Source organism: Polistes canadensis, unplaced genomic scaffold, assembly GCF_001313835.1.
Source record: "Polistes canadensis isolate GaletaPanama2010 unplaced genomic scaffold, ASM131383v1 scaffold_411, whole genome shotgun sequence".
Lineage (NCBI taxonomy): Eukaryota > Metazoa > Arthropoda > Insecta > Hymenoptera > Vespidae > Polistes > Polistes canadensis.
Genome location: NW_014569958.1, coordinates 38957 through 66944, shown reverse-complemented (window position 1 = coordinate 66944; position 27988 = coordinate 38957). Strand labels below are relative to the sequence as shown.

General features: G+C 31.0%; 6 protein-coding genes across 13 annotated transcripts in view; 5 read left to right on the top strand and 1 right to left on the bottom strand.

Moving 5' to 3' along the window:
• Positions 1-160: 160 nt before the first annotated feature.
• Positions 161-2738, bottom strand: LOC106792357. 2 transcript variants are annotated; one of them, XM_014758746.1, is made up of 8 exons: positions 2393-2738; positions 2117-2292; positions 1902-2011; positions 1350-1823; positions 1196-1259; positions 956-1124; positions 723-885; positions 161-620 (listed from the first exon to the last, which is right to left on the bottom strand). In XM_014758746.1, exons 1-8 carry the CDS (start codon positions 2675-2677, stop codon positions 355-357), a joined length of 1707 nt encoding a protein of 568 aa, XP_014614232.1. In that variant the 5' UTR covers positions 2678-2738; the 3' UTR covers positions 161-354. The 2 variants fall into 2 exon arrangements, with proteins under 2 accessions (XP_014614232.1, XP_014614231.1); XM_014758745.1 differs by having other exon boundaries at positions 711-885; positions 2393-2733.
• A 1536-nt stretch (positions 2739-4274) lies between these two features.
• LOC106792351 (integrator complex subunit 6) lies at positions 4275-12804 on the top strand. The gene is made up of 9 exons (XM_014758730.1): positions 4275-4684; positions 4909-4986; positions 5544-5783; positions 5940-6120; positions 6201-6928; positions 7059-7334; positions 7444-7783; positions 7889-8632; positions 8749-12804. Exons 1-9 carry the CDS (start codon positions 4568-4570, stop codon positions 8955-8957), a joined length of 2913 nt encoding a protein of 970 aa, XP_014614216.1. The 5' UTR covers positions 4275-4567; the 3' UTR covers positions 8958-12804.
• A 593-nt stretch (positions 12805-13397) lies between these two features.
• Positions 13398-18792, top strand: LOC106792352 (double-stranded RNA-binding protein Staufen homolog 2-like). Of its 6 annotated transcripts, none has more exons than XM_014758737.1 (9): positions 13398-13626; positions 14103-14166; positions 14248-14456; positions 14622-15263; positions 15384-15598; positions 15676-16008; positions 16082-16607; positions 16798-17000; positions 17092-18304. In XM_014758737.1, the coding sequence occupies exons 2-9, from the start codon at positions 14114-14116 to the stop codon at positions 17347-17349; spliced, it is 2439 nt and encodes an 812-aa protein (XP_014614223.1). In that variant the 5' UTR covers positions 13398-13626; positions 14103-14113; the 3' UTR covers positions 17350-18304. The 6 variants fall into 6 exon arrangements, with proteins under 6 accessions (XP_014614223.1, XP_014614217.1, XP_014614218.1 ...); XM_014758731.1 differs by having other exon boundaries at positions 13399-13626; positions 16798-17012; positions 17092-18792; XM_014758732.1 differs by having other exon boundaries at positions 13399-13557; positions 16798-17012.
• Positions 18793-21628: 2836 nt separating this feature from the next.
• On the top strand, positions 21629-23445 carry LOC106792355 (acyl carrier protein, mitochondrial). Of its 2 annotated transcripts, none has more exons than XM_014758741.1 (3): positions 21629-21891; positions 22296-22403; positions 23101-23440. In XM_014758741.1, exons 1-3 carry the CDS (start codon positions 21733-21735, stop codon positions 23278-23280), a joined length of 447 nt encoding a protein of 148 aa, XP_014614227.1. In that variant the 5' UTR covers positions 21629-21732; the 3' UTR covers positions 23281-23440. The 2 variants fall into 2 exon arrangements, with proteins under 2 accessions (XP_014614227.1, XP_014614226.1); XM_014758740.1 differs by lacking the exon at positions 22296-22403 and adding an exon at positions 22439-22564 and having other exon boundaries at positions 21638-21891; positions 23101-23445.
• Positions 23446-23821: 376 nt separating this feature from the next.
• LOC106792354 overlaps positions 23822-27988 on the top strand; it is a 22920-nt gene continuing 18753 nt past the window's right edge. Inside the window, exon 1 of the mRNA XM_014758739.1 lies at positions 23822-24155. The gene's annotated coding sequence lies outside the window, so the exon portion shown is untranslated. The remainder of the gene's footprint in view (positions 24156-27988) is intronic.
• Positions 24667-25827, top strand: LOC106792349 (caldesmon-like). The gene has a single exon (XM_014758729.1). The coding sequence runs from the start codon at positions 24667-24669 to the stop codon at positions 25825-25827; it is 1161 nt and encodes a 386-aa protein (XP_014614215.1).

The window sequence follows — 27988 nt, the reverse complement described above, 5'->3', positions numbered from 1 at the left end:
TTTTGTATCATTTATCATACATTGTCTTGTTAATACATTAAAAAATAATATTTCAATACAGTGATTCATTAAATTTCTCTTCGCTAATTCTATTAGTGATACAAATTTTTCATAAGTACAAGATGAACTAATAGAAAAAAAAAACACAAATAATATTTCGTTAGATTACCAATGTAAAATATTTTATTTCTCACAATTTTCTTGTACAACAACGATCTATTTTTAGACTGCAATACGCGATATCGAAATTGGAAATTCATCAAATGAAATTGATGAAATTTGGAAACGTATCAACAATTGTATGATTAATAAAATTATTAGTAGGAAACTATTAATAGGCTTGCTTTGATATAATTAAAGATACATTCCATTAACTAAATAATCAGCATCATGAGCATAAGGTCCATGTCCACGATGTCCACGTCTCTTTACTATTCGTAATCGGCAAGCTATTAATGCAGCAGTAATAGCTGTGGTTATTAATCCTAGCGCTAAAGAAATAACTGCACCTCTTGGTCTTAGATTGTCATGGTCATTTATTTGTTGAAGATGCTCTGCGACAACAGCACTTTTCTCGTGTTCTTTTACATGATTCTCCAAAACTATAATGCTTTTGTGATCTACAAAAATTGTATATCCAATTAAAAATCAAATCAAATTGATCATAATATTTTTTATATATAATTTACTTTCATAATTTTTGTTCACACCTGTTAACTCACTCTTATGTCCATGATTTTGTTTGGAAACGTCAATTTTAGTTGTATTTAATTGTTCTATATTATGTTTATCTTGTTTAATATGCGGTATTTCTTCTTGTTTCTTTTTATCTTCTTTACCATGCTCTCTCTCCTTTACTAATGTATCTGTGTGTTGTACGGAAGTCTGAAATAATTAATATGTCATATCATACAAATGTCATGAACACATTATATATGAAAACTATTAACTTTACCTCGCAAGGCGGTGATACTGTATTTTTTGTATTTTTGTCTAAATGGTTGACCAATTTTTGTGGAAGTTTTGGAGTTATCGATGGTGCTAGTTGAACTGGAGTCTCTTGCCATATTACTTTATTAGGTGGTGAGAAATGTGATGGATTCTTTGAATCCACGTAAACATTACTGAAATCCAAATTATTAAATTTATTAGTAGACAGAAATTAATAAAATTAATAAGATTTAATTTTTATTACCCATCTACATCGGGTTCTCTTATAACACCAGATCCTTTATGACTAAAAATGTGAGGCTGGTTTTCTAAAAATAAAATATCGTATTAACACGATACCATCACATTTGGCTACTAAATTGCAGTCTAGTATTAGATATTTTCAAATTTACACTTACGATCATACGGATTAAAATTACTTTGCTCTCGATAAGAATTTCCTGGAATGTATGAATCTTTGTTTTGTTCATATAATGGTTGATAATCCCACTGATATGCCGGCAAACCAAAATTTTTTTGCATTTGCGGTATTTCCATTTGCGGATATAAACTATTTGGTGGTTGTGATAATACTTGATTTGTTATACTTGGTAATTCCCATGGTTTTAAATTATTTTCTGGACCACGAGGATAAATTGGCACAAAAGCTTTGTGTTGATCAATCATGCGCTGATAATTCATAGCGTTAGAAGGTAATTGTGGGGATGGTCCTTGTATTGCTATTGAAGCTGAGATAGTTGGCTTTTCGGTAGGGCACACAAGATCTGCTGCTTCATCAGAACCATCCGCACATTGTGGAATACCATCGCAAACATTGTATATTGCTATACAGTCTCCAGTCGAACGACACTCATACTGATTGTGACTACAACCTATATATTTTTGTTTAGAAGATCAAATTTTATTATCACATACATTTAATATTTTCTAGAAAAATTTGAAAATGTTACCTCGCTTAGGGGGTGGTGTTGTTAAAATTAAACTCGATACTACAGTAACGCTTGGTTTAACAGGATGTTCTGTTACAGCATATTCAACTGGTGGAGTATCTGCAAGTTTCCTGTAAAGTTTAAATCATTCTAAATTAATAATATTTAATGTAGAATACAAACTATATAATTATATAATATGCATATGATACTTTAATATGTAAATTATAATCTACCTCAATGATTTTAATTCGTGTTCATGCTGAGAAAGTTGAATTTCTTCCTCCGATTGAGTATGACTGTGTATATTGTAATTGGTACGTACAGCGCTCGTGTAATTAACATGAGTGGTAAATTTACATTTGAAGTTTTGGAGTGGACCGCATTCAAACAAATAACAACTTCCTGGTTTCTAAAAGTTTACATTGCATTACATCATACTTTTAAAAATGAATGGATAAGCAAATAGAAAACAAGTGATAGAAAATGAAAAATCCAACATTGATACTTACTTTCTCTTCAAAGATGAAAACGTCACATTTATCTGTATTACAACAAAATTTAAAACATTCTTCTCTAGATTCAACGTCCATTTCATTTAAATATTTTGCACCAAGATCACGTGAATCTTCGGTTTTAATAATTTTATTCGTGTGAACGTCGAAACTTTTGAAACAGGTGTCATCATTATTCGCTCTATTGATATGTTCCTCATTTTTTGGTAAAGAAATTTCACCGTTTATATTGTGAAAAATTGCAATAATATTGAAAACAACGTATAGATCCCTGTAGTACATCCTTCCTTACAAATACGTGTAATACAGACGCGCATGCTTTTTGCGAGTTAACGTTCGATCAATAAATTGGAAGTGGTATTAAAAAGTAGAGAAGTAAGATCAGTATTTTATCTAATCGTATTATTTTTTTTTTCTTAACTTAATAATTGTTTTGTGAATTAAACAAAAGATTTTGTATAGATTTTATATACTTTACGTTAGAAGAATCATTCGCAATATCAAATACATTTTATTATAATTTATATATTTTTCCATAAATTTTAAATATCTATCGCAATACTATTTATTTAAATATTAAGTCTTCGAATTATTGTAAATAATTGTTTAAGTTTTTATCATATGCTCATATATATATATATATAAATATTTTTTTCAAATTAACTTGTACCCAAATATCGTATATGTGTATATTTAAATACGTTTAAATGTTCGCGCCATTATTTGCCATAGAATATAAAATACTAGAATCGTAACGAATGGAATTTTGCGTCCGGATTAAAATAGTTCGTATTTTACTTCGGAAGGTGGCGCTTGAATCTTGATTTTTGATTTTATTCTTTTATTTAAAAATTCTATGTAAACTATTGATTATTTTTCCCTTTAATTGTATATACTTAATTTTTTGAAGATATTTCTAATCGATTAAAAAATGTAAAACAAAATTATAAAAGCCAATGATATGATAGGAAAACAAAGAGAAATCATTGGAGAGAATATATATATATATATATAACAGCAGTATAGTTTTCAACTTGCAAAGTTTCAGTTGATTGCATTCATATGCTATTGTTTATAATCATTTACAGATAATTGTGACAACATCTAGTAATGTGCAATAGCCAATCACTGTAGACACAGTTAATATTGGTTAATATTTTTAATATTGAAGTATCATTGGTGGATTTCATTGGTAATTTTAAGCTTAATTTTTTAGACTTTAGTACGTGATTTTAATAACGAAATAATATGTTAATCAGCAATTAATTAAAATACAAAAACAAATATAGAAAGAATGCATATACATATGTACATAAATTCGACTGTAAAAAGGGGTGGAGGGAGAAAGAGAATAACGAGATAGTTTTTCGGCAGATGAAACGGAGTAAATAGAATCGAGCGCGTGAGTATTAACACGTTGCGAGGAAGAAAGAAGCAGATAGAGAGCAAGAGAGAGAGAGAGAAAGTAGGAACGAATAGGGATAGAGTGGGGAAAATAGAAGGAAAGAGAGAGAGAGAGATTTATGATAAACGTATAAGAGCGAATGAGAGAGAGCGACGAGAGTGAAAGAGTAATGGTGGGGGAAGCATGAGGAAGACAAGACCAGGCGGACAGGCTGGCAGACAGACCTGTCCGATTCACAACTCGCTAACCGCGATCCGTGCTTGTATTTCAGCTGTTTCTATTCCGTATTTCAACCGTTAGCATATATTTCAAAGAATATTAGAATCAGATTCGTACGGCGTAACAGCAAAATCGGATCCGTGTAGAAAACAGCACGCAACGCGAGAAAAGTAGAAAGAGAGAGGGGGAAAGAGAGAAAGAGCGAGAGGGAGAGAGTGAGAGAGAGAGAGAGAGGGTAGGAGAGAAAGAGGGTAGGAGAGAAAGAGGGGGAAAGATAGAGTACGAAGGAGCGAGCGCGCGCGAGAGTGAGAGAGAGAGAGAAAGAGAGAGAGAGACAGAAAAGAAAAAGAGAGAGAGAGAGAGAAAGAGAACAAACGAGCGCCGTTACGATAAAAGAGAAGTTTTACGGAACGTGTTCAAAAGCGTTCAATGGTCGAAGTAGCTATGCGCCACGCCGTTGTAGGGCTCTTAGCTAGCTAGTTTCAACTACGGGAGGTCTCTCGAGCCGCAGTTACGACCTCGAGAACGAGCGGGTTCACCTCGCGAAGATGACCATAATAGTCTTTTTGATCGACACATCGGCCTCCATGAATCAGAGGGTTTATTTGGGCGGGCGGCCCACGCTTTTGGATGTAGCCAAGAGCGCAGTGGAAACTTTCGTGAAGGTACGCCAAATAGACAGCTTTCTTGACCGGGTGTAAAGTTGTCATGAGTGTCTCTCCGTCGTTTCGTTGTGTGTGTAGGTGGGTGTATGTATGTGTGTGTGTGTGTGTGTGAGAGAGAGAGAGAAGGAGAGAATAAAGAGAGAAAAGAAAAAAGCAACGCGTGTTATACATCGTGATAAATTCCTGATTATTTCTTCGTATGTAAATCAAAAATACTTTTCCAGGTACGACAAAGATCACCGGAGAGCCGCGGGGATCGTTATATGCTCCTGACCTTCGAAGATCCGCCCCAGAATATCAAGGTATCTCGTATTCCTTGCTTAAACGTTCCCTGTTTCTCTCCTTCTTTCTTTCTCCCCTGTCCCTTCCAACGACTCCTCCTTCTTTCTCTTGCCCCTCTATTTGCTCCTATACTTCTATTGCTCTTTCTTTCCCTCTCTCCTCTACTTTTCTTCATCCGATCCCTCCTCTATACTACCAGTAGCGCTTCTACCTAATATTTTTGTTAATGTTTTTTCTCATAATCGAATTATTTTCTTAAACGATAATATTGTGGTTTTATGGAGATTCTCCTTTTCAAATTTAGTCCTGTTCGCATTTTTCTATTGTATGAAAGAACAATGAATAGAGATATCTAGAGAAGAACAACGTGAAATACACACTTTCCTATATACCTGTAGTCTTCCGTTGTGGAAGAACTGCATTATGGGTACCGCATGCTGAGATGCGCTTTCAGCGCCATCTCACTTTGTTTTTTTTATAAATACTCAAGCGCGCCAATATTTGAATTAGCATACGAGATATATTGTGATAAATTATTGAATAATAATCTAATAGAATTGTATGTTTGTTTTTTAAGGCTGGTTGGAAAGAAAATTTGGCCACCTTTATGAACGAATTGAAAAACTTACAATGTGTTGGCCTTACAACTTTAGGTGCTGCGTTAAAGCATGCTTTGGATGTTTTAAATATAAATAGGATGCAAACTGGTATCGATACTTATGGACAAGGAAGATGTCCATTTTACTTAGAACCGTCTGTAATTGTTGTTATAACGGATGGTGGAAAATATACGACCAACAGTGGAGTACATCAAGATGTAAGTTGCTATAGTTTGTCTTTAATAATGTTGTCTGTAATGTCTTTAATATTGTGCAGTTAATACCAAAATGATGTATTCGAGATATTTTTATTCATTCGGTAAAGTTAAAGTTTATGTTAAATATTTTCACATCAAATTTTGTTTTCTTACAAGTTTACATTACCAATGCATTCTCCTATACCTGGATCAGAATTAACTAAGGAACCATTTAGATGGGACCAAAGGCTATTTTCTTTGGTGTTGAGATTATCTGGGACACCAGCCGTTGAACGAGATACTGGTTTAGTTGCAAGCGATTCGTCTCCGATAGATGCAATGTGTGAAGTAACTGGAGGTATGATGGATAAATTATTTACTTTCATTATTCATTATAAAAATAGTTACAAAGTGATTAATTAATTCTATAAATTATAGGTCGTTCGTACTGCATAACATCGTTTAGAATGATGATGCAATGCATTGATTCTTTAGTACAAAAAGTTCAATCTGGCGTAGTAATAAATTTTGAAAAGATTGGACCTGATCCTCCTCCGCTTTCTAACGAGGTGCACAATCAAGATGAAGATGAGAACGAAGATGAAAATAATATTAACAATGGCCCTCGGACTCAGTATTCTACAAATCCAACAGTTCTAGGAAATACAGCATGGCATTCTTGTAGAAGATTAATTTACGTTCCACGTTCAGCACAGAAAGGGTTTGCAGTTGGCTTTTGGCCAATTCCAGAAAGTTTTTGGCCAGACTTAAGTGCTAGTTCACTGCCACCAAGATCTGCGCATCCCAATGTCAAGTTTACCTGTACCAGTCAAGAACCAATGGTAATAGAAAACCTACCATTTGACAAATATGAATTGGAACCCAGTCCGTTAACGCAGTATATATTAGCCAGAAAACAACCAACAATATGTTGGCAAGTATTTGTAGCAAATTCTTACAAATCCAGCGAGGTAGGCCATCCTTTTGGATATTTGAAAGCAAGCACAAACTTAACTTGCGTAAATTTATTCGTTATGCCCTACAATTATCCTGTGTTGTTACCGTTATTAGAAGAATTGTTTAAGGTACATAGGCTGAAACCAACAAATGAATGGAGAACACAATTCCAAAATTATATGAGAACTATGCCTACTTATTATTCTGCGGTAAGTTGCTTATATATACAATTTTATTGAATAGAAGAGACACACGCGCGTCTTATATACAAATATTTGACAATTTAAAATTTAATTTGATTTTATTTATTTGAATTTTTATTCAAACTTTTAATTACAGTCATTGAGGAGAGCATTAACTAGAATGGGTGCACCTGCTCCACTAGCACAAACTTTAATACCTGATAACATGGATAATTCTTTATCGTACAGTGTTTTAAATTATTTAAAACGCTTGAAAAATCAAGCAAAAATAGAGTTTGATAGACTATGTAATGAAGTTATTTCCAAACAAGTTGCAGCTGCTAATATGACAAAAAATTTAACTAATGCTAGTACAACTACCATAACGGAAGGTGTTAGAGTTATTCCCAGAACACCATTGAAAAAAGATTTGGTAAGAGATCTGAAAAAATTTTCTATGTACATCTTTCAAAAGTATATTCTTCAAATGCATGCATAAAAGTAACATTAAAATAATAAATTAATGAGATATTTTGTTGTAGGTATCACATCCTTTATTGCAAGACAAATTTACCGGACTTAGGGATCAATTAAATGAGTTTGGTGGATTCGTTGTTGGTTTAGTAAAGAATCAACAGCAACAGCGTGGTGCACAGAGTTATCGCAATGCTTTTGATGTCCCAAGAAAATCACTTTTGGATCAAGTTGTGAGAATGCGTGCAAATTTTTTGCAACCTGGATTATTACATACCAAATTATTAGACGATGATTATGTTCATTCAATGCCTTTAGCTCAGATGGGGAATTATCAGGAATATTTAAAAAGGATGACACCGCCTTTAAGAGAGATCGAAAGTGTACCTGTCAGACAACATATGTTTGGTAAATAATTTGACAAAATTCAATATTTAAGAGTATTTATTTCTTTGATTGTTCTCTATTGATTATTTTGAAATAATGACTAATATTTTTAACTTGGATTTGTAGGTAATCCTTTTAAAATAGACAAAAGGATGATGGTAGATGAAGCAGATATCGATATGGTTGGAGCAACATCTTCTACATCGAAAGGTGGTATAAAACGTTCATTACCACCTTCTGATGGAGGAGGGACACCTGTTCCAAGGCCGTCTCCCAATAAAAGAAAACCAGGTCCTATTCCAAAAGATGTTATTGTACGAAGACCTTCATATTCTCCTGCTAATACGCCTCCAAGTTCTCCAATACCTTGGATGGATGAAACCAAAAATCAAGTGGTACCAAATGTCGAACTAAATACTACACCAAATTTAACAAATGCAAGCCATGTAACGAGTACACCGTGTGCTGCTGCAAGCTCGCAAGAAAAATTAGTGAATGGACTTGCGGAAATGCCAACAATTCCAATTTTTGAAGCAATTCCAGCCGAACATGTTAATAATCATATGGATAGTCCACCTATTTTAACACCAATCGTAGTTAATAATGTTGACTTAAGAAGTGATGTTAAAAGTGAAAGGATAGATCTTGTTAATGTGGAAAGTAATAGACTGCCTTCTAATGACAGCAGCGAAAATAGTGACAAAATTGTAAGTGCAGTTGAAGAAAGGTTAACGAATCACGTTGAAGAGAAACTAGAACCGAAGATAGAAAAAGAAAAGGTCTTGACGAAAAAAGAATTGGAGGATATAAGAAGGCACAATTTAACGGTCAGGGAACTTGTTTACAAAGAAGTACGAAGACGGGGAACAAGTAGGTTCATTTTTATTTTATCTTATAATATTGACGTCCTCGTAATTTGTAATTTAATATTATAATATTTATATAGATGCGAATATATGCATATTCAATTTGTCTACTTGTTTCAGATCACGCAACATTATTTACGCATTTACATCAAATTCAAGGAACGTTGGATATTCGACTTGCATTTGTGAAAGATATTGTTAAGGAATCATTACGTTTTAAAAGACGTAAATTAGCTACATTGTTGGAAGAATATCTTAAGACTATACAAGAAGACGTTTGGACAGTGAATCACAAGGTGAATCACAATGGTGCCACAAAAATAAGCTAGGCATTAATTGACTTATAAGAAAGGATTATTTTAAGAAATGCATTAAACACTTTTTAAAGTGACTTATAAGCACGTAAATAGAGTATAAAGCACATAATGTGCATAATTTTTATTTGAGAAAGGAAAAAATATAAGGAAATAAGAAGAAGAAGAAGATTAGTAATATTCAAACATAAATATTTGAAAGATGCTTGAATAGTAGATGCAATTTCTATCGATAAATGCACTTTAGGTGTTAACCAAGAAAATACAATTTTTTTTTTATCTTGTTTAATTAATATTTTCATTTTACAAATGTTCAGTTGGTAGAAAATTTATTTTTTTGTTTTTGTTAATATTTGTATATACTTGAAAATTTATATTATGACAATAAATTCTTCCTAAAGTTGAAATTTGCAGATTTGTCAAATATTACGAGCAAAAGTATACGTAATTTATAAATATAACATTAATTTCTCTTATAAAAAAAAAAACAAATTTAATTAATTTCAAATAATATATTGCACATCACATTGTTCTCTGTCAGTATATTATTATATCAAAAAAATAATATAATGTTTAATAACATTAACGATACCATAAACACGTGCGGTTAAGTAGGCATATTAAATATGTTTTATAATCCAATTTACAATTCTCAATGCAGTTTTCTCTTTCAATGCACCTCTAATTAAATTTCTTTTAATTTATAGTCTTGGATGCAGGCATGCAAGACGATTTGAGGTGTAAAATATAGCGTCTAAGGGTCAATTATACTATACAAATAGTATACAAATATCTATTTGCATGGTATTTGGAATGTGATCTAATTTTAATAGTCAAGTAAAAAACTTTGTTTATCTGCTGTGAGAATTGTAAAAAAAGTATGACATAAATCAAAGATATAAAGATATTCTACCAGCTGTACAGTTCTTAGAGCCCATATCAAATTTAAGAAAAAGAATTACAACTGAAGTTATAGTTATATTGTCTTATTACGATTCACATATGTTCAAATCTATAATTTTTTAAGTAAAATCATCATTACAAAATTCTATATTAATAAGAAATCAACAGTGACGCAGTGATAAAAAAAAAACTGTGTAAATTTTGTTATATAAATTATTCATGTTATAAAGTTGAAGTGAGATTTAATTTCTGTAAATTTATAAAAAGAAAATTTGAGATTATTCTTGTTTATTATGCCTTTTCTCCTCTGTAATACATATCTTCTGTTAAAAACAGAGATTTCATAGGTGTATATTTTGTATTCAAAGATTAGTACATATTTTGTCATGTAATTTGCTAAATTAAAAATATCATTAAAAGTAGAAATGTTTTGTTGAAATGAACTATTTCACCTAAATTTACTATATGTAAAATAACCGTCGATGTATATGACACACAGAGTAGCTAGCTATCGTAAAAACTGTTGTAAGAACAAGTTTTACATCTAGCAAAAGATTTATTAAATGGAATGTATTATAACATTTTCCATAAAGGGTTGATAGTGCCTGACGTTATTAAAGATTGAAGTAAGAATGTTGTATTTATATTCGATTTGTTTTGCATGGAAGCATTTTACATCGAACTGCTACTAATGCAAAAGCATTCGAATGAAAGGATCATTAGTGGAATAGAAAATTCTTTTTAAATTGTGGTGTATTGTTTATTAATATTTTTAAAAAAATTAAATGATGTTATATCATGACGTTTTGACTTTTCATATAAGAGAAATTTTCTAAGTAATAAAAAAAAAAACTGATTATGTACAATATATTAAATACTGTACAAATTTTTACATTAACTTTATGTCCAAGGTGTGTAAATATACATGTAAAACTTTGATGATTACCAAATTTAGTAAATTAATGACAAACGTTATATGTCCGAGCTTATTTAAGATGTAATTAAATTATTGACTTTATTACTCTATTAATAGTTTCCATTTTAATGCGATTAGAGACAAATTTACTCATGTCAATTGTTTGTGAAGATCATTTGAAATAGCACAATCACACACAGTTTACATGAAATAATAGAAAAAAACTTTGACCAAATATTATGTAAGTTAATTGAAAAATCATTGTCAGAATGATTATCTTATTTTGTGTTAACTTCAATCCGAATGATCACTCTATTTTCAAAATTTTTCAAGCTTTCAAAGTGAACAAACATGAAAGAATTGTTGTACTGGCATAGAGAAAATAATTAAAATGAAATAAGTCAAATATAACATATCATTGATGTTAAATACATTTTCTATAAAAAAATGTTTAATTTCAAATAAGATAATCGATCTGAGAATTGATTTGGAAGTACTATGTGATATATGTACACAGATTTGATACTTGTAAATAATTTAGCTTTAAACTGTATAGAATAATTTTTATTTATTGAACCATTGAGAAATTTAAATATTCCACAGATTAGTTAGTAAATAACGGGGCTTAGCTGAGTCTAAAAGACAATGATGCTAAACGCTTATTGGCTCCGAACTAAATTAATTTAGAGTATTAAAATATTCAATTTAATATTAAAAATTGAATGTATAAAACACAAAGTGCGATTTTATAAGATACACGTTTATTGAATAACTATAGAAAATATTTGTAGATATTACATCATTGATTTTATGTTATTTTTATTTTTTTTTTTTTGCAAAGTTATATAAACTATTTTTGATTGAGCGTTTTAAAGATTTAACAGGTAATCATATTTTGTTTAAAAATTGCGAATGGACTGTAATTTTAACAAATTTTTTAATCTACTTAGTCCATAGATGCATATTTTGGATAAACAATATCCCCTTCTTAAATTGACGAACAAATCCTGTCTTTTTTTTCCCCATTGAAAACAAATGCTTTTTATACAATTTACAACATCAATATTTATGTCGATAACAATGTAACGATGTAACAGTGTAACAGGGACACGCAATACTACAATGAAAATTTAAACAAAATATGAGGATTACATTTGTCAAACTTGGTATAAGAAAGTGTTTATGCTTTAAGCAGCATAATTAATTGAATGCAATATTAAAAAGTATATTATAAAATGAATATTACTGCCATATTATTGCATTCGATAAGCTGATGTGCCTATTACATTGCTTTCGAATTGGTTTCCTTTCATTTTTCATATATACATTTTTCATATTCAGTTTTTACAAAGTTTATCTATGTATTGAAGAATTGTTATTGTTTTCTTTTTTATAAAATTTAAAAAGTGATATGTTTTAAAGTACGGTGTAAAATAATTATATATGTATATAGATATACATACATATGTTATATAAATATGAAAGGATCGTTCCATTTTTACGTTTATATTTTAGAAAAGATGGTGAACATAAGCTTAAAAAAGAATAAACAAAAGGATATAAAGCTTGATTATGTTTACACCGATTTCCTATTCTGAATACTAATAATACATACGTAAATGTAGGCAAATATGTATATGTATATATATTGTATTATATGTATATGCATATGCATACACACAAAAATACGACCTTTTTTAATGCTTTGTAATATTTCGTACTATTTAAAACAAAATGAACTTTGAATACACATTGAAGTTTATAAAATAGAATAAAAAAACAAAAACATAGAAAAACCAACAATGGAACAAAGAGAAAAAAGTTTGAAGAATACGTTTGTTCTTACCATAATAATCTTTCTAAATGACACAATAGAAAAAAAAATGATGTTAAGAATAAAAAATATAATAGTTTTTTACAAAATCAACAACATTTACTACGTTATATGTTTTACTAAATAAGTATAATTTAAATGATTACTTAAATAACTTTTAAACGTTTGAAAATCTTTAATTTCCTTTTCATTTCCATCGTATAAGTATAGTTTCAGTTAATACAGTAAATTATTATGGTACAGAATCTTTGTAATAAATAATAATATAATTAGAAGTATTGATAATTCTCGAAGATTTAAATATGTGAAACATTAAATACATAACTAACTTCGAAATTATTAAGAATGATAAGGAAACTTAAATCGATAAATTGCATCTTGTAAGATTCTTCTTTTTCTTTATTTCCTTGTGACGAAAAAAAAAAACAAAAAGAAAAAAAAGAAAAAAGAAACAAAATGACGAATTAATCGGAAATATTTTACTCGTAATAGGAGATATTAATTTTTTAATTAAGATATATGTTAATTTTTTTGTAATCGTCAGGCTAAATTTCATTAGCGCGAATAAATGAAATTTTCTATGGTGTATTGTGATAGGTTAGAATCTAGGGAAAGACGCCATTTTACCGAATATATCTAGCGCGTGATTGGTCGTTTCTTCGTAAATATCTCGCTCGGTTCCAGTAATCGAATTCGATAAGATACGATTCGATATAATTCGATTCGATAAGATGCGATTCGATAAAATACGATAACGATAACGAAAACGAGATTTTTACAATACGATAGTATCGATATTGTAAAAATCAGTAAAACGGAGCGGTCTGTAGACATGAAGGGTCAGAAAACGTTGGTCGACAGTCTCATACCAAAATGGCCGCATTTTAGTCTACAGACTACTTTTCTTTGTTGTTTGCCAATAGCTGTGCAAAGGGCCTGGGAGTGTTCGATAAAGTAACACGGTCTGTTTCGACCTATATTTCATTGTTAATCCGAGAGAAATCATTATTGTGAAATAGAATAAATATTTGGTAAGAAATTTCGTATCGTATACTTCCGTGTTCGTTAAAACCGGGCCAAGCCCAACGTCTATCGACTGACTTATTTATAGATTAAATTGCGTTTAAAACTATTAGCGTCATTGCAATAATGGAAGTGATTTACGAGCATCGTTTTCGTGTCCATTTTATTATAGGATTGTCAGTGCTTACTTGAGAATAATCAACTGAAATGAGGAAGATACCGGTTAACGGTTTTAAAAACGATCCCGAATCGTAATTTAGCGTTTTTATCATCTTATTTCATTATGTTAAACTTTATTTTCATTGACATTTAATTACGGTGCGTTTAATATTTATTTCTTTACAAATATTTTCATATTTCGTATATTATTAGAAATTCTTTTTATGTCAACTTCCTTCATCCTTTAATGTGTCATTTTGTTTGATGTGTTGGTGACATTTAGCGAAGAAATAATTTCATGTTTTCTACTTTTTTTTTTTTGTAGATTTTTACAAGATGTTACGCCACCAACACCATTCAATGCCAAATCAACTTAGAGATCATAATAGGTTGGTATTACATTCATTAGTTGTCAATTTTCTTTTGCAATTGTAAAAAAAAATACATGATTTATTATTAATTTTGAAAAGAATGGGAGGACCAATGCGCCCTATGCAGCAGGCTAGTATGGCCCCTTTACATCAGCCGCAGCATCCAATACCGCATCGGAATCCACATCAACAAATACTGCCCTTGCCCCCCCATCAACAACATTTACATCACATGCAGCACCATGGACCACCGCATGGAAATCCACGACAACCAATGTTGATGAGTATGAATGCACACAATTCCAATGGTAAGCTTTGAAAATAACAATTTTGTATATGTTTCAAAGGTCGTCTTATTCATTTTAATTACATTACTTTAATTCTATCTACGCGAAATATAATAGTGCAACATATTGTAATATTCCATCAGAACTTTGTGTTTCAATGAGTTAATCATTGTTTGTAATATTTAGTCTTTTATCCAGGTACTATGGTCAGCGTTAGTTTAAAGGATCAAACAAACACAGTCTCCGTGACCCTTCAAAATCCAAATATTCAATCGACGCAATTTCAGCAACAACAGAATAACCAACAGAATCAAGTTCAGCAGCACGTTCAACAGCAACAACGTCAACAACATCAGCAGCATCAACAGCAGCAGCAACAACAGCAACAACAACAGCAGCAACAACAGCAACAACAACAACAACAGCAACAAATCATGGAACAATCTAAACCATCTACGAACAAGGGTAACGGAGAGACTAGGGATCATAGTCCATCGCAACAAAATCATGCTAACGTGAATAATCCAGCTTTGGCAAACATGAAAGAAAAAACACCAATGTGCTTGCTAAATGAGTTAGCACGATTTAATAAAATTCAACATCAATACAGACTGACCAATGAAGAAGGACCGGCGCACAAAAAAAGATTTACTGTAACGTTAAAACTTGGAGAAGAAGAGTATGTAGCGGATGGACCTAGCATAAAGAAAGCTCAACACAGTGCAGCTGCTGAAGCACTAAGAAAAACGTGGTATAGACAGCCTCCGCTAAAACCTACTAAAGCATTGAGAATTGGTTATCCGGGGAAATGTTCACCTGGTTCAGGTAGTCGTATATTTATGTATTCTCAAAGACTATAGACATTTTACTTATGTATTTTTCATATCATTACGTCTTTTCATTGAACTTATTCGGTTTTTTTTTTTTTTTCTTAATTTCTCTTTAAAGGAAACGTACCGGCAACAGTAGAATTAAATGCATTGGCGATGAAAAGAGGAGAACCTACAGTCTATACCTTCAGACAAGCTCCGCCAGCCGGAATGCAGCCATTAGTTACGTATAGTTTTGCTAATTATCCGCGATTATTACATTCCAATTTGCCTCCTAATCATGGGTACCATGCTGAAACTACACCACCAATGATGTATATCGTTACCTTAAAGGTACACAATTTTTCTTGATTTTTCTATCGTATACATTAAAAAAGTTAATATTAATAAAGTATATGTCAAATTTGTAGGTCGGCGAGCGAGAGTTTACTGGTCGAGGTATGACAGCCCAATTGGCACGACATGACGCAGCAAAAAGAGCATTGGAACAATTACGTCAATTACCTTTACCAGAAGAGGTATCAACTAATTGTACCAATAGCAATGGAACACTAACCGGAATTGACGATCCAAATGCCGACTTGAAAAGTCCTGTTTCTTTAGTTCACGAGACTGCGTTAAAACGTGGTCTATCCGTTAGTTTCGAAGTTGTATCTGAAAGTGGTAAACCTCATATTCGTGTATTTGTGACTAAGTGTACCGTAGGAGATAAATCTACTGTCGGAGAAGGATCCTCAAAAAAAGTATGTGTATACGTATATATATTGCTTACAATGTATATAATTCGTTAAAGATATATACGAATAATTTATTTAGGTTTCAAAGAAACGAGCAGCAGAATTAATGTTAGAAGAATTAAAACGTCTTCCAACGTTACTTGTAAATGTTCAAAATCGGTTGTCGAACGTGAAACGTAAGCCTCCCGCGACGAAAAAAAAATCGAGAAATTTAATAAAGGTTTATCAAGATCCACGGGCGGAATCTGATGCTGTGGATGAACTTAATCCGGTTTCACGGCTTGTTCATATCCAACAAGCCAAACGAGAAAGAGAACCTGTTTATAATCTTATAGAAGAAAAGGGTGCTCCCCGGCGTAGAGAATTTATAATAGAAGTGACGACAGGACAAAATTCGGCTTGCGGATATGGTCCTAATAAGAAATTAGCTAAAAGAGCTGCGGCCGAAGCTCTTTTAGCTAAATTAGGGTATAGTAAACCACAGCCACAACCAACTAAACCATCCATTAAAACTGGAGAATCCGAAAATACTGAAAGCAAACCAAGAAAAGTAACTTTTCTTGAAGACGATCAAGTTAATGAAACTCAAAGTCATTCTGTAGGAGGTAAAAAAAGATATTTGCATAGCTTTCGATAGAATTCAAATTTCATTCATAGATTTTTCTTATATCTTTAAACTTTTATATAATTACAATCGATTATATATTCTATTAATTATCTTGTGGAAATTAATAGAATATTTGATATCTTTTGTGATATATATAAAAGATATTTTTTTTTCTTTTATTCGTTAAGGTACCATCGGACGTCAGTTAGTGCCTGGCTTGTTATTGGTGGACGGTGGTCAAGAATCTAAAGTAGGAAATGGACCTAGCGTTCAAGTGATCGCTGAAGAATTACGTGGACAACAACAAAATTCTGGAATATCTCCGAAAGATCAGTTAAAATATTTAGCGCAATTATTTAATTTCAATGTTGAATTTAGTGACTTCCCTAAGGTAACGAAACAAGTATGAACATTTTATTGTGCTTATTGTCATAAATTACTGATCGACAATATCATATAATATTGAATGTTTGATTTTTTAGGGTGGATCAATACACAAGGAATATCTATCGCTTGTAACACTAAGCACAGATCCACCGCAAGTGTGTCATGGTAATGGCCCAACAGCGAACGCAAGTCGTAATCAAGCAGCACTAACAGCTTTACGCACGTTAAGTAAGTTAGGTCTTGATAATGCTTCTAATTCACAATCTAAAAAAGACAAAGGTGCGTCCGGAGATGGAATACATATTAGTATTCAGGTCAAAAATAATATTATGGATGGAAATATCGATAAATAATTATCTGCTATTTAAAAATTAAATATGTAGGATTGATTACTTATATTGCCTTGAGGCACTGTACAAGAAAACTGATATTCTAACTTTTTATTTTTACATCTCCTTTGTCGTCAATTATATATAATCATTGTGTTTATAGTAAACTTCTATAAAGAAAAATGTTCATTTCAAGATGTCTCTTCTTTATACGACAAGATCTGTCTGGAAAATTTTCTACTGCTGAGTAATCTTGATCACTATTGTACGATATATTATTTTCATAGACATCAGATTTTCATGTCTTACTATTTATGCCTTTTCTCTAAGGGAATACAGTTTATATCTTTTACAGTGCCTTATATGCATTAAAATATGTTCAAGCCCCAATAACATACTATATCATTTAATAGACCGAATCAATTTTGCCATTGTATTTTTTTTGTTTCAAAAATAATCTAGAATTAAGTATTATGAACAATTTCTATGATTATATTATTTTGTCCATGAATTTACTTTATTTATTATTAAGAATAAGTGATCGTATATAAACATTCTTCAATATTTACAAGATTTTGTAAACCACATAAAAAGAAATCCTAAATTTTGAAAAATGTTCACATTTGAATATAAATGAATAATACGAGAAAATGAATCATTTATATTTTTGATTTCAATTTTAAACATTTATCACGATGCATTGAATAATATTGTATTGGTGCTTGATCAAGATTCTGGTTCTAACAATAAATTCTAATATATCGTATGAATTTGATTGATAGAACCACTATCCAATTATTAAATATTTACTCCGTGTAATTAAAATGGTCATACTCCAGATATGTAGCCAAAAAATAATTAAGAAGGTTCATATGATACTTATCTTGCGACGTTGTATTCATGATAGATAATTCTGCGATAAATATTCAGAAATATAGATAAAATCGTTAAATTTTTGGATTGACTTTCTATTAACATGCGAAAAAAAAAAAACAAATGTAGATTTTATTTTATTTAATTAGTTTTTTTTTTTTTTTATGTTCGTTTTAAGTGCATCAAATGATTCATGAAAATATTCATTGCTTGCATGAAGTAATTATTTTCTATTAGCAAGTGTTTATTTTGTTTTTGTGTGTGCTTAAAAGGTACGATAATATTATCTTCTTTTTTCTTTTTTTTTTTTAATGAGATATTATTTATAGTCAATCCTTAAATTTAATGCATTTCTTTTTGTGATTTTTTTCTTCCTAATTTTGTTTCGTTATTACTTTGCGTTTCTATTCTTTTTCTTATCCTATTTTATATAATTCACCACATTTGATAGAGTTTCGAATGAATAGAAGATTCAGTACATATGAACTTTTGCGAACTTCCGTGCGATCAAGGAAGACCCCTTCCATTCTGATATACAATTATCAAATACTTTGTATTTGGTTTATGATCATAAGAAAAAAAAAAAAACAATTGTAGAAATAATGAAGTAAAATTCATACATTTTCTGAGATGAAATGCGGCCATGCTCTAGGTCAATATGCAGATCTGGGAGAAATAGGTGATTCATGGGTTTGCTTAGACGAAGTTTAGAACATGAAGGTAACCCATGGATCAACTGTCGCTCGATTGTGCATACTTACCTTACAATTTCAAATAATTCCTTAGCTTTCTCATAATTCATGAATGGAAAAATGTCTTATTACCTAATAATGTTATTTCGTTTATTTATAGAGAATATTCGACTTAATAATTTTTCATGAAAGAAGTTATACAATATTTCTATAAAAAATCGAAGAAAATAAATGCGTATGTTGTCTGTATGTCTATCGGGTCATACATCCAAAAATATTATGGCTTTCATATGGTCAATATGTATAATTATTGAAAAAAACTAGGTAATGCGATATACATTTTTCTCATGCCCCAATTTGCTTTTTTATGGGGCCTAGAAGCATACTGGGGTCCATTCATGTTTGCGAAAAATATTGAGAAGTGAAGGAAATTGAAATTTCCGTGCATCTATCACTTCAACAAAAAAAAAAATAATTAAAAAAAAAAAAAAATAACAAAAAAGAAAAAACCATAAAAATATAAAAAAAAAAAAAAGAAAGAAAGAAAATAAAAAAAATGAAAAAAGAAGAAAAATAAGATTGATGGATGGCATGAGATATTTCAACGAATATGACAAAAGGTAATAATACAAAATTTATTTGACTCTCGTTGACTTGGTCACGGTCGCAAATGGTTTTTGACCAATAAACCGTTTAAAACAACAAGTACTATGAATTTTGTCTTATTGCCGAATGGGAGGAAAAAAGGAAACAAAAAATAAAAAATGAAGAAAAGCACTAATGTGGTGATAAAAAAAAAAACATGTAATAATGGATGAAGATAATATTGAGAGCACGGTACGAACTTTGAATATTTAACTTACTTTTGAAAGTAATCAACTTTTTGATTAGATAATTCAAAGTAATTGATCAAAAATAATTACTGTCTATTAGTAGAGACACATCTTCTCTAAAATAAAACGCTAATTTTTTTTCCCTGCCTGTTTAGAGTCTTAGGGAATGAAAAAATCCTCTCGTCTTTTTTGTTTTTCTTTTTTTTCTTTCTCCAAAGTTTTTAAACAGATATGGAAAAAAATGTATCGGTAAAAGTTACATAGAAAGATGTGAAGAAACGAAAAATCAATAAATTTCTTTCCTCGTGTAAAATTATTTAAAAATAATGATTGTATATATTAATGCAAAGTTCAGTCCCGTATTCTCACATAATTCCATCTTGTATTCATTATACACATAATATTATCCAAACTATTCGTTGCGTTAAAAATACAAACGATTGTTAACTCTTAATTAATGTGCCTCTTTACTTACCCATAAATAGAGAATGACGTATTCTATATATTACAAACTTAGAATGTCATTTCTGCGAATAATCCCAAGTGGAAATTTTTTCTACGAAATTGTTCATATTAATTTTTCTAACACGTCTCGTTATTCCAAAATTCGTCGAAAAAAAAATATATATATATCAAGAGAGTGTGTTCCTTTTTCTAACGTACTGTATTATAGATAAGTATTTTTTTTAAAAGCGAAATTCAGTATTAATTAAGACAGGTGGTAGATTTTGTTGCATAGTCTTTTAGGGGAAAGAGGGAGAATACACGTGTCTTGTTAAAAGTATTTTCCTTTCTAAACTTATTTTATTTAAATAATACTACAAGAACGAAATAGACGTAATGCGTAAATACAAATTATTATCTATTATATTGGAGTACTAATGAGACCCGATTATTCATTATTTATGAGACCGGATATTATATTATTAATCATATATTATGTTAAAAAAGATAACATTTTTTAAAGAGTCGTTTAATATTATAATATATACGGATTGATATTTTTTTCGTTTTAGCGATAAAACCACCGACAAGTAATATTTATTGAAATGTTTCATTTCTTGCTTATAATTATTATAAGTTCATTTTCATTATTATTTATTATCAATTATAAATTGTCTTTCATTTTCAAGTCTCCGAATAAAAAGGAAGATGTACAATAGTTTTAATTATTTCATAATATATAAATGTATATGATTAATTGCTTGTTTGTTTATAACGTTATCAGCATACGGCTTCCAAATATGTATTTAAAAAATATTTTCATTCTACAGAATGACTGTGTTTTCATGTATAACATGTAATCATTACCCACAAAAATTATCTTTTTTTTTTTTTAAAGAGGAAGTATTTTTTTATATTTATTCTTGGAACAATTTATTGGGCGGTTTTATCGAGTTCGTATTTAAAAATCAATAAATTTGATTGTAAAAATGTTGTTAGCGAGAGAGAGAGAGAGAGAGAGAGAGAAAGATTTGTCTGCTTATACAAGTGCAAGAAATATATAGTACAAGGACGAATCGTGCTCTTATAATTCGTACGTACGTAAAACTGATTTGTAATTATTGGAAATAAAGTATTTGTAATTGACTTTAAACATTAAATAAGAATTCACGAACTCATTGTAAATTTTAAATATCAATATTTTTACCGCCATTACTTATGAATTTAATTTCAATTCATTGGCTTTCTCGATACATTATATACATATATATATTTATGTTAATAATTATTAATTAGATAAAAAGAAATAATTATGTAGATTAATTGTATATTTTAAAAATTTCGACCGATTTAATAATAATACAGTTGTAGAATTTTATTGAATCACGTAGTTGAAAGATATTCTGTATACCGACATTTTGATCAATAGATGTCTTTCAAATGCGACCACTAGATGGCATGTCAATTAAATTTTTCATTAGTGTTATCCATCACTCTTGTATTTGATCTTGGACTGCAGACATAATTCGTGAAGGGAGGTTATCTTTCATTCGTCAAATAAGAAAATGGCGTCTTATACTGTAGCACGTCTTTTATCCAAAAATACCGGTATCTTTAAGAATTCAATCGCTCGGTTGCATTTATATAGGGCTAGCACGCAATTAACTTGTTACGGAAAATTATTCGATCGTTCGAGGCAAAATGTCGTACCATTAACATCTCAGGTAAACACTTGTATAAACTATACAAAACCAACGAACTTTTCGTTTAATTTGATCCAATACGTGTTTTGATACATACATTATGTAACTTACAATTTGAAGGTTTTCCTAATTTGTTCCTATCACTAATGATTATTATTCTTGTTGACATTATTTTTTTGCCTTTTGTCGAAAATCAATAAATTTGTATAGTTTTATATTATATCAAAATCAGGTATCATATCTTTTAATTTATCAATAAAACTATTGTACATTATATATCTTTTCTAAATTAAGTCTATACAATCTGACGAATGAAAAAAAAAGAACAATATGTTAACTATTAGATAAGTTTTAGAAAATATGTTTTGTAGTATAGGATTATTTAGTTATACAATTAAACTTTCTAGCATTTGTAATATATTTAGGTTAAAATTGGATTTATTCGCACTTGTAAAACAGTACCAACGATGGAGAATATCAAAGAACGTGTCCTACTAGTAGTCCGTACTTTTGACAAAATTACTGCGGATAAGGTATTCCATTTTAAAGAAAAAATATTATTTTACAGGGCATTGAAGAGCTACGAGTCAAGCAGGTGCGCCTCTACAGCATGAAACCTCCAATGTCGCTTGACCTGATTCGTCAGCGGGTGCTTTTATTACTCAATTTGTATGATAAAATTGATCCCAAGAAGGTATCTGTCTGCTATAGGAAATAATATTTTCAATTTTGTTAAAAAGATATTTCTATAAATAAGTAAAAGATAAACTGCGATTACTAATTGATAAATGATATAACTTTTATATTTTATAAGACTTTGTTGTTCAGATTTCATATTATTAAAACACAAGGTTCAAGTGGTTAAAGTATTCTTTATGCATTTATAGAAAAATCTTAAAAGATAACTTCCTGGGAAAACAGCTGGCTAACACCTCGCTTGAGTCGTGGTGCTTGTGCATCACTGACATGTATATATAAGTTTAATGAGCTATTTCCAAAATTGGCAACGCATTAATATTATCCACATATATATGTGTAATAAAATTGATTTATATTATTTATATTATAGAATAGAAAGGTATTGTATGCATCGATAAAATGATTACAACGATTATCACAAAATTCGATTATATTTTTATTTATTTTACATGTCAGTTATGCATTATACCTTTGCGATTAAACTGTACATGTTATATTAAATAGAATTGACTAACCACATCTTTATTACAGTTAACTTTGGATTCTCATTTTATAAATGATTTGGGTCTTGATTCTTTGGATCATGTAGAGGTTATTATGGCTGTAGAAGATGAATTTGGTTTTGAAATTCCTGATATGGATGCAGAGAAGTTATTAACACCTGGACTTATAGTCCGCTATGTCGCAGATAGAGAGGATGTTTATGAATAATAGAATATCTTTACGAGATTACATTAGTAAAAACTCATTATTATTTGTTAAAACAGGTAATGATCGCAATATCTTTTTTTATCTTTGCTCGAAGAGTAACTGAAATACCTGTTTTTCTGTATATAGACCAATGATCATTAAATAAATAAGATAATCTAATTTATAGTTTTAGATCCTCACAAATATTTGTATTCCCATCTTATATAATAATATCCACATAAAAATAAAATGTTGTATCTCGCATAAGATTCAAAACGTAATATAATCTGTTAAATATTTTTTGTTCAAAGGCATCGATGGAATAAGAAATATCGTTGAACCTTTGAAAGTGTTGAAAATATTTGTTGATTTGTAATATAAACACATTTCAAATATAAATGAAAGTTGTAGATATATTGTTGTATATATTAATAGATATACAGGACAATAAAATTAAACGTATATTAAATCATATTGATTTAAATATAAAAGTAGTTAGATTGTTCAGGCGGGGACGTACGCTAGATGAAGAAAAATTCAAAATTGCCGCTAAACGTTCGCTGAGTGTTCGTATAAATACTCGTTTGCGATTGGAGGATATTTGTTGCGAGGCGCCATCTGTGAAAAGATAGCGTCGGCGCGCTAGAAGAGCCGGTTAGTCGGTTTCGAACCATTGCCTCGATCGTTTCTGCTTTTTCGCATAATTCCGAATTATCTTATCGATGTTATTATTTCCGTAATTAATTAATTATTCTTGTCAATTAATTATCGCAATTATTCGAGTTAAGTGCGAATGCGGATAAAAACGTAGAAGATTTAGGGGAAGAAGAATAGGAACGAGATGGAAAAGGACGGAGTTATCGAATTCGGTTCGTTCGATTTCGTTTGAATGAAAAGTAAGCGTTATTTTCGTATTATTCTATTAATATTGTTAGATTATTAACCATTGAATCGTACAAATCGATGATATAACGATCATTCCTTTGCTCCACGAATTTAATTTCTTTTTAACCGGTTTCGCACCGACGGTTAGTTAATGCGCGCGAAATAATGTTAGATTCAAATGATGCAGTGTATGCGGAAAATAGAAAAAAATGAAAAGAAAAAGAAAAAAAATGAACTTCGAATCGAATAATTATAATTCTACTATCTTTCGATTTTTCAGAATAACCTTGCAATGCACCTAGTAATGATTTCGTGACAACTACGACGATTGGTAAAGTAAACATAAATAGAATATATCGTAGAAATATATATATATATATATATATATATATAAAAGAAATTGTTGAATCGGCATTCTGGTACGAGTAAATAATTTCGCAGTAAATATATACATATATGGCGGATCGAAAGGATCGGGATGATCAGTGGGTGGGCGGGAAAAGACAATACATCGAAACTAAAATGAGGAATCGCGAATCGACGGATGAAATAATAAAATTGGAGGCAGAGTTGAAACGAGCTTATTGGAGGAAGGAATTGGTGGGACAGTTAACTGCGAAACAAGTAGAGAAAAATATGGAAAAGACTAAGGCCCATTTGGAATCTGAGAAGAATCGATTGTTAGCCTTGATCGAATTGGAGGACGAGGATAGGAGGAGGGCACAAAAGAGGGACAAAGTGCGAGAGGATATGGCACGAGAGATCTCCGAGAGAACGGCAAGGGAAGCTGAGGAAAGGGTTAGGTTAATGGAGGAAGGTTTAAGGGAGAGAAAGTATTTGGAGGAAGTTGAGCGAAGGTTGGAGGAGTATGAGAATACGAAAAAGTTAGAAAAGAAATTGGAACTGGCCAGGATCAGGGTCGAGGATAGGCAAATAATTTCGGATCTGATGGAAATTCAGTTGGCTTTTAAGAAGAAGGAGGAAGAGAGTGCAGAAAGGGACAAGCAGATATATTTCCAGGAGATCGAACAAAGAAACAAGGACGAGAGGAACCGTAGGGCCAAGATTGAGGAACGCAGAGAACGGGTTCTTACTTCTTTATTGGCCACCATTATCCAAGAAGACGCTAGCGAACGTGAAAAGAAACGACTCCTTCAGGAGCTCATTTTCGAGGAACTCGAGTTGGAACGTGCTATCAAAGATTGGAAGGAAATGGACATCCAATCTAAGATGGCCAAAGCATTGATGGGCTCTTTGAAACAACAGATCATCTTGACGGAACTCTGCAAGGCCGATTTCCTCCGTCGTGATCAAGAATTCGCTAAGGAAATGTCCAAAAGATTGGCCGAGAATGATAAAATTGTTCGATTAACTGCCGATGCTAAGAAAAGAGCATTATTAAGGTATCGTCAGGATCTCGATAGAATGATAGTCGAACGTCAAATGATAGTCGATGAAGAAATTTGTAAAGTCGAAAAGGAAACTGAAGAAGAACGCATATTAAAAGCAACAAGGGAAGAGATTATCAAAAAGGAACGCGAAATTTTATTGTTAGAACACGCCTCAAACGTTGGTGAATTTTTGAACAAGAATTATCTTACCGAAGACGAACAAAATATACTTCAGAGAATTTCTTTTTCATCGAAGGACGAGAATACAAACGAGGAAGATGATAGTCTCTAAAATGTCCTATTATTCAAAAGAGGATTTACGTTCAACTATACAAAACCTTAATAATCCACATTTACACGATATTTATGATGAATAATATTCTTGTTCGATCTTTCAATATTTAAATTATCGGTAGCTTTTTAACTAAGTAGATAAACGTTAAGAAAATGAATAACAATGTCGCCGAGGTAGAATTTCTAAATCTTTTTTTTATATAGACATTGATAAATGAAAATATATTTTACATTAGTTTCTCAGGTCTACTTTAAATTCGGTCTCTTTTATTCGGTATTGATTATTTTCGAGAATATCAGGAATTTCGGAAGAAAATTTCGTTGGGACAAACGGCCGACAAAGAAACGATCGTTGGGATCCTTCGATCCCAATGAAAAGGGCCAATAAAAAAATGCTGGGAAGAAGACCAGTGGCGTCGGTTAGCAGAATATAGGGGACTTCAAATATTTATAGCGGTGCACGTTCAACGATTGCAAAGGAAACGAACATCCGATATTCTTAGATCGACAAAACTGTCTCCCAAACTGGATTTAATCTTCATTTATAATCGAATTGATTTTTTCTAATTAATTATTATTACTTATTACTAACTTAACACACAAATGTTCTTTACTTTTATTAATCTTAAACATTTCATTGTTTTTCATCTTTTAGATAATATTATTTTACACAATCGATTATATTTATTTTCTTCTTTATAATAACATACAATTAATTGCATATCCGAACTGTATGGGGGGGGTGGGTGGTGGGGGGAATGAATAATTCTATCGAATATAACGAGGCTTTCCAAGGGCCCTTTTTGCGAGACGCGAAACTTTCAGGGATAATAATGCGATACGCAACGAGGCGAAAAGTTTCTGGATCTTTCGTTTGGGGGTTGGTTGCACAGCTAAGCGGAACGCCCTAGGGCACCTGTGTCGGCAGATGTTACCCGACCGTTACGATATTTCAAGATTTTTCCCTTCCAAAAGTGTTAATACTTTTCATTCAAAACTAACATTTTATTTTCTTTATCTGCGACTGTTTACCGTTACATTATTACATAACATTTGTTTCCTTTTGTTTCCTCTTGTAACGTAATTGTTCGATGCGAGAAAAAATTTTATAGAAAAGAAAAAAAACAAAAAATTGTAACCAATTGTAACCAATGATCATTTATTAAATCAACATTTTTATAATTTTTATTGTTGTCAGTAATTATTAATAAACGCTACTCCAATTATTATTTATTTTTTATTTCGCAAATTTATTAATTTAATTAAATTATTTATTTATACAGAATACTTTTTCGAAAGGAAATGTCGAAATATAAAAATTGAATATTGATTTCGATTGAAAGAGTAACGAACTTATTAAATATCTTATCGTAGCCATAGATTCAACGTTAACTCGCATAAGCGAATGGGGAACAATGGAAAATGAGAGGCTCGTGAGTTTGATGTAAGTTAAATCTTTGTTAGATGTATGTATGTATTTATATATGTATGTATGTGTGAGTTTTGCACACAGGTTTATTCCGTGGGCGAGAGAGCCGGATGAGAAAAGAGAGGAAGCCCTCTTGCCTTGCTTAACCTCTATCATTCTCTTCTCCCATCCTTCTATCTCTCTCTCTCTCTTTCCCTTTCGAATAATGGGCCTTCTCCGAGGCCCACGGGTCGGGCTCAGACTCGGACTCGAGCTCGGGGTCGGGGTCGGGGTCGAAACACGTCTTTCTATTTTTCTTTCTTCATACTCGTTCGGTTGGTCATATCTTTTGGGTCCTATCCTTTTGGGTCCTATCCTATTCACGAAAATATTCTAAATTGAATCGTTTCTATTTTGAAAGCTTTTTTTGTTATTAACAATTGACATTTTGTACGTTCTTTTTTCATTCTCGTTGGGTCCTATCCTTTGGGTCTTATTCTATTCGTGACAATGTTGGACAATTGGATCTATTTCAGATGTTGTTCTTTTGTTAACAATTGACGTTTTTTTTTATGCATCTCCTTTATCTTTCTTTTTTTAGGTCGTATATTTTGGGTCCTATACTGTAATGAAAATGTTTCAAATTGAATCGTTTTTATTTTCGGATCTATCATAGGATTTAACAATTGATATAATTTTCTTTTCACATCTTTATTATTACATCATAATTTCAAAATATATATATAAAAGT